The sequence below is a fragment of the Notamacropus eugenii genome, chromosome 2 (genome assembly GCF_028372415.1).
Source record: "Notamacropus eugenii isolate mMacEug1 chromosome 2, mMacEug1.pri_v2, whole genome shotgun sequence".
Classification (NCBI taxonomy): domain Eukaryota; kingdom Metazoa; phylum Chordata; class Mammalia; order Diprotodontia; family Macropodidae; genus Notamacropus; species Notamacropus eugenii.
In genome coordinates this window covers 276,596,106-276,603,347 of record NC_092873.1, presented here as the reverse complement: position 1 = coordinate 276,603,347, position 7,242 = coordinate 276,596,106, and the positions used below count along the sequence as shown (strand labels likewise).

At 40.7% G+C, this 7,242-nt stretch overlaps 1 protein-coding gene across 1 annotated transcript in view; it reads left to right on the top strand.

Annotated features, from left to right (window-relative positions):
* Nucleotides 1-951: 951 nt before the first annotated feature.
* The window catches only part of LRRC39 (leucine rich repeat containing 39), a 30,757-nt gene continuing 24,466 nt past the window's right edge, over nucleotides 952-7,242 (top strand). Inside the window, exons 1-2 of the mRNA XM_072644121.1 lie at nucleotides 952-1,244; nucleotides 6,708-6,910. Of these exons, the coding sequence (XP_072500222.1) occupies nucleotides 6,798-6,910 (113 nt within the window). The 5' untranslated portion in view covers nucleotides 952-1,244; nucleotides 6,708-6,797. The remainder of the gene's footprint in view (nucleotides 1,245-6,707; nucleotides 6,911-7,242) is intronic.

Genomic DNA, 7,242 nt, shown 5'->3' with positions numbered 1-7,242 from the left:
GAGGGTGGACAAGCATTTCTTGAGTGCCAGGAACTGAGATAAATGCTTTACAAATATTATCTCATTTGATCCTTATAACCACCATGCAAGACAGATGCCATTATTATCCCCACTTAGACTTGAAACTGAAACAGACAGAGGTTAAGTGACTTGTCCAAGAATCACACAGCCAGTAAATGCCTGAAGATAAATTTGAATTGGACCTGATTCCAGGGGCAGCCTTCTACCCACCATACCACCTGGCTGCCTCTAGGAGGAGCAGGAGAAGGGATGGTTATAATCCTTCCTCTTCCTCTTAGACCCTCCCTCTGTCACTCTACCCACCAACTGTTATCTCCTCTTTGAAAATTCCCTCCATCTCGTATAGATCCTTGTTGCTATTATCTGTGGGCCTCTCTTGTCCTTCCTAGCTGGCTCACAGTGTCCTTCTCCACCTCAACGCCTTCTGCTTCAAACACCCAGACCTCCTACTTTCTCAATCTGTTCAATTTGCTTATCTTGTGTCCTCACCTACCTCAACCACATAGGAGAGGTTATGCTGTCAACCAGTGATGCCAGACTTCAATAGAAACAGATCCCTATGGGCCGCATATTGGCTGAGAAAACTACAAATTAACATTACGTATGTTGTATTTTTATTTCTCTCATTAAACGTTTCCCAGTTATATTTTTATCTATTTGGTCCACACTCAGGAGTTTTGTGAGCCCCACGTGGCCGTGCAGACTAGGAGTTTCACGCTTGTCCTGTAGACTAGATCTCCCCCAAATCAATTTTCTCTCATGAATCTGAATTCCAAGTTACAACTCCAACAATGTCAGAGGCTAGAGGCTCCTCCTCACATTCCTAAGTCTGTATTTTGGGATTGTTCTGAAGTCTTTGTGCCTGTGGTCTAAGCTTATGTGGTTCAAGAACTTGGCAGCCCTTTCTATTTATATGACACAAGTGTTTCTCAGAGGGACAGATTTGCTGCTTTCTGTGAATCTCCTAACTCTGTCTGCACATGGGTCCTGGTAAGTGGGAAAACTCTCAACATGAGCCCTCCAGACGCTTTGCATACAAGTCCCATGTGATTCCTGCTATTCCTAGCTTTGTCATGGTTTAAAATTAGCATTGGATTGACATGACAGTCCTCTGGGTCGAAGCGTGGCTGAGGATCTGAATTGCTTGGAGTGGCCTGGCAAAACCCATCTGTAATCTCTACCTTGCTGAGCAATCAGTGAGTTTGGAAGCACCACAGGCCCTGGTAAGTTTTTCTGAATTCTTCTGCCCTCATTCTCACTTACAAATGTTTTCTGCTGAGGATCCAGTTCTACCTGTGCCTGTTCTTGCTGGGCCAAAGCAAAAGCAAACCAGTTTGGAAAGTCAGTGTAAAACCTGTTTCTTGAAAGGTCAGAGTTACTTAATGAGTAATTTCTAGAAAACAGATTTCTTTCAGGCCTGATTTGTTTGATTTTGTGGATTTGTTTTTAGTTTTGCATGCTCTACAAACCTGCTACCCCTGGCATGTCATTGCCATGGGCCTGGGGTTCCATGTGTCCCTTTCTGTTGTGATAACACTAGGTGGAAGGACTTCATTTCCCTTCCATTTCCGAGGATATGTTCTCTCACAGGTCTTCTTTCAACTTGTGATTTAATACCAGTTTTCTCTCTAATACAAATTATAACTTTTGAAATGATCTGAAACCATATGCTTCTGATGAGGGCTGGAAAGGGAGTGTGAGACCCCCACAAAGACCAGGGTATCAGGGCCAGGTCTTCTGGAGAAGAATTCACAAACTCAAGTATTGTTGAAATCAAAATAAAGATTTATTATGCTTTTCAGTGGGCAAGAGTTCTTAGGGAACCTGCAACCCTAGAGGGGTACAGGGAAAATTTATATAGGATATTCTATAGTATCACTTGTGCCAAATATGCCAACTAGGTATTTTGGGGTGGGATTAGGGAGTAGTTAAGGAGTGGTCAGTTCTTAAAGGAACATGCACTTTTGATATCTACTGGGCAGGAATTTTACCCAAAATTCATGGGGAAATAGCCCAAAGGTGGGGGCTACCTGGAGGTGTGGTTTTAGGCCTGAAATGTCACTAAGTCAACCAACAGTCAGGGCAGACCAGAAAAACCAGGCTTCTCTTGTCAATGTCTTGTTAGACAAGATTAATGTAAGGGAGTATAGGTATGTCCAAGTCTAGCATATATATGATTGGAGCAGTGAGTAGTAAATGTCATTATGACCCAGTACACAGCCAGTTCAGTACACAGATGCTTCAAACTAATGAGTTCTGTAGGTACAGCTGGCTACTATAGCAGGAAGGGATATAACGTTGTTGCTAGGGCAGCCTGTGTCCTTGAGGGACAAACTGCCTGAGATAGTATTTTGAAGCTATGTAATTTTTAAAGAGAAATGTGATTTTAGAATTGGGGCCCAAGTATATGTACCCAAGCACCCCATCACTTCTAAACACTCCAGATTCCGTGGAGGTCAAATTCAACATTTATCTATTAAGCACTCATTATGTGCAAGGCACTGAGGATACAACACCCCCAAATTAGTCTCTGCCCTTAAAGAGTTTAGATTGAGAGTCAGGGGAAAATATGTACAGAAGTATATGCAAAAGTAATAAAATGGAATTTCAAGAGGGAGAATTTGCTAACTGGGAAGGAAGGGGAGAGAACCAAGAAAGGCATCATATAGGTATCATTTGAGTTGAGGTTTGAAAAATCTGGGGAGTTGTGGAGGGAGAGTATTCCAGGCATGGAGGACAGTCTATGCAAAGGCCTGGAGATGAGAAAACCTAAATTCAGACATAACTCACAGTGAGGGGTTATGATTTGTACCAGCGGAGGGAATAGCACACCGTAGAGATTACAAGACCATGGAAATATCAATCAACAAGCATTTCTGTGCCTTTGTGCCAGGCCCTGTGGTAAACAATACACAAAAACCAAAATGGCCCCTGCCTTCATGGGGCACATATTCTTTTTTTTTTTTTTTTTTATTATTATTAAATTTATTTATTTAACTTTTAACATTCATTTTCACAAAATTTTGGGTTACAAATTTTCTCCCCTTTTATCCCCTCCCCCCCCAAACACCAAGCATTCTAATTGCCCCTATGACCAATCTGCTCTCTCTTCTATCATCCCTCTCTGCCCTTGTCTCCATCTTCTCTTTTGTCCTGTAGGGGCAGATAGCTTTCTATACCCCTTTACCTGTTTTTCTTATTTCCTAGTGGCAAGAACATTACTCGACAGTTGATCCTAACACTTTGAGTTCCAACTTCTCTTCCTCCCTCCCTCCCCACCCCTTCCCTTTGGAAGGCAAGCAATTCAATATAGGCCATATCTGTGTAGTTTTGCAAATGACTTCCATAATAGTTGTGTTGTATAGGACTAACTATATTTCCCTCCATCCTATCCTGTCCCCCATTACTTCTATTCTCTTTTGATCCTATCCCTCCCCATGAGTGTCGACCTCGAATTGCACTCTCCTCCTCATTGGGGCACATATTCTTCAGGGAGATAAAATGTTCACAATGAAGTGCATATGAAATATGTATCTTGAGGTATTGAATTGTAATATTGAAAAGCTTACCTCATGTCATCTTCTACATGGAGCCTTTCCTGATCCCCCCACCTCATATTTATTTTGCATATACTTTGCATATTACACTTGTATCCTTCATAATATGTGAGCTCTTTGAGGACATAGACTTCCATTAAAAAATTTTTTTTATCTCCCCTGTGCCTAACACAGTGCTTACCACATAATAAGTGTTTAATAATTTCTTACTGTTTTATTGACTGAATAGAAAATGCAGCTCCATTTCCAGAAAAGATTAGATCAATTATAGGACTCAGTTGCTCAAGGAAAATAACAGAAAAGGAAGAATTTTGGCAAATATTTGGTAAATATTTGAAGGACTCACAATTTCATTCATTTGGGACTCATTCTATGCATGCCACAATCCCTTTCTACTTTATGGTTTCATGAGTGGAGGGAAAACTTTATCACCTGGTTGTCAGCCTTCTTGTGATGAGCTTCTCTGAACACAAAGTAAATTAGAAGGCATTGGTCCTTTAGTGACAGTTTAACACCCCATCCCATCATCTTTGAACCCAGGATCACCTCTGCACCACGATGATAGTGAATATATATCCTAATAATGATAATCCGATTAACAAAAACAAGTTCCACTAACAGTTGAAGACATCAAAACTTGGAAAAAATGATGTATCAAACATAATTTGGAAGGAGATAAGTCTCAGTGGGACCTGTGCTTTTAAAGACATATTAGGCAACTTTCTCCAACACACACCCAGAAAGACTCCTAGACTGCAGCAAGATCAGGCTGATCACATGGAGATTTCACCAGACTATTACTTCTGTCCCTAAAAAATCAATCTGACCCTTAGGAAATGAGTGGTTTGGGGTTTTGTTTGGTTTTTTTTTTTTGTCCATTAGTATATGTAATTCTGTTTTCAATGATATAAGCAACTTTCGTTGGAGAAATTCCCTCTTAGAAAGTTGTCTAAGGCAAGGAATAAATATCACAAAAGCTGAAATAGATGATTTTTAGAACATGAAATTAAAAGATTTTTGCACAAACAAAATCAGTGCAACTAGAATAAGAAGGGAAACTATTGATTTAGGAGGGAAATCTGTCATCAAATATTATCTCTGATAAAAGTCTAAATTGAGCCCTACTTTTTGACAATACTGACATTTGACTTGTGATCTTCAGTTTTACCATGACAATAATAACTAATATTAAATAGACTCACTATGTGCCAGGCACCATGCTAAATGCTTTAAAATTGTTCCTCACTTGATCCTCACAACAGTTCTGGGACATAGGTGCTATTATTATCCCCTTTTTATAGATGAGGGAACTGAGGCCAACAGAGGTTAAGTGACTTGCCCTGGATCTCACTCAGCTAGTAAGTGTCTGAGACTGGATTTGAACTCAGGTCTTCCTGATTCCAGACCTGGTGGAATCTATCCACTGTGTCATTTAGCTTCGTATGTCATTAGCTATTAGTTATTGCCATAGGAAAACACAGATTTTGCACATCCTACTGCCTACTGTTAACTAATCTTATCTATGGAATATTAATAGTTAATATTTATGTATTTGCAAAGTATTGTGTGTATGTGTGCGCGCACACACACACACACACACAGTCTTATTTTTTCTTTACAACAGCCCATGGGTTAGGATATAGCATTATCTCCATTTTATAGTTGAGAAAACAGACTGGGAGAAGTTAAAGTGACTAATTTAGAGTCACATAGTTAGTAAGTACCTGTGTAAAAATTCAAATCCAGGTCTTCCTGACTCCAGTTCTCTGTCTGCTTTGCTAACCATCCAATTCATATTCACAGGTCAGAATTCCTTGGGGATGGCTACCCCATGTTCAAGGTCATTCTTGGGTCCAGCTCCTAAAACTGCAGCTGACAAGCACCCACCCATGTGTTCTTCTTTTAATGTTAGTCAACCAGAAGACACAAAAGCATGAAACAAAAGCTGTTACTAAAATGGCATAGTAAGAGATGCATCAGTACAATTTCTTACCTGGGGTGCATTAATAATCCCAGCGTTATTAGAGAGAATGGATGCAGAGTTCACAAGGAGAGAAGCGCACATATGAGAAATGTATGAACAAAACATTCATGTACAAAGGCAACTTATGTCTCCTCACATACTGCAGGACCCCAGAAGACATTTGTTTGTGCAGCTCTCCTGGGCTTTCTATGTTGAGTAGAGTCCCTGCTGAACTGGGTATGGAGCTCTGTTGCTTGGTCATTACTTGGTAAATGTCTCCAGCTTAGGGCTCGCCCAAAATCCTGGCATTAGGTACTGCTTTGATTTTTCTGGAAAGATCTACACTCTCTTTGTCTTGGATCAGCAGGAGCCCCCTCAGTCCTGTAGACTTGACTGTGCCTTGTCACCTCTTGAATAACAGGGTACAGGCCTCAAGTACAAGGCTCTCCTTTCACCAGCTTCTCTTGAGTTTTACATTCTCTGAATCTCCTGTGGGTGGGAAGAACAGGCACCCAAAAGGCCCACTTGCAGAGAGCCAGGTCATTGCTTCTTTCAGCTTCTTTTCCTGATCACTTCTTATACAAACATGGCCACTTGAAATCTAAAAGGGACTTTGCCCCACAACTTTACAAATATACAGATATACAGCTAGATCCTGATTTGTGCATGTAACAAAGCCCCTGAAAATGGTCTCGTGTATTCAAATGCACACTGTACCAAGTTATAGTCATCAATTCCACAGAAATATGCTGTAGCAAGATGAATAATGCAACCAGTTTAGGAGATCCATTTTTCACGCTAATTAGGAACTAGTTGTACAAAGCTAAAGAGCAGTTAAAGAGAAAGATCATGTGTGAGGAACCTCTCTAAGTCTCAGTTTCCTTATCTGGAATAAGGATGACAGTTCTTATATGACTGCTTATGTTGCAGAGGAAGGATAAGAAAACCATTTGGCAAACCCAAGAGAATGATAAATTATGAGTTACTCTTAGATTAAGGACCACAGGACTTATCTGTCCAACCTGTACCTTTTCCAAATAGGTGTTTAGATCCTTGAAAACTGGAACTGCCTTGCATTTCTATTTTAGCCCAATGCTTGGCACATAGTAAGCCCTTAATCAATGCTTTCTCTTTATTCATGCATTCATTCATGCTACTTCCTCCAGTACAGTTAGGTCTGCTGGGAGATGGCATCCATAATACAGCATTTCAGTCCCTGGTGAAATTGGTGACCCCTTCCTTCATCTGACAGAGCCATGACAGAAATTGCAGTTTGTACGGGAGCTGTCCTTGCTGCCAAGGAAGTGTGGGAAACCAGAATCAAGAAGCAAACTGAAGATCTGAAGCGAGAAAAAGAATTTCAGCAAAAGTAGGTTCAAAAAATAGTTATTAATAAACCTCATGCTCTGACATCCTTGGGAACAACCCAGCTCGGGAGCCTTTCTTGGCAAAGTCGAAGAACAAGGAATCTTCGATGATGTCTGTGACTCTTTTTTTTCATTTGGACTCAGCACTCTCCCAGAGAGCTAATTAACTAGTGTTATCCAGGGGGGCTGCTAGTTTACCAATTAGGACTGGGCCTCTTATTTTTTTCTACACAGCAAGTTCCCTAGGCAGCTTGCCATAGAGATGGGTCATCTGCAGTAGAGTCCCATGTATTTGGGTAGCCTGAGGTGATTGCTATGACTTAACATAAGAATC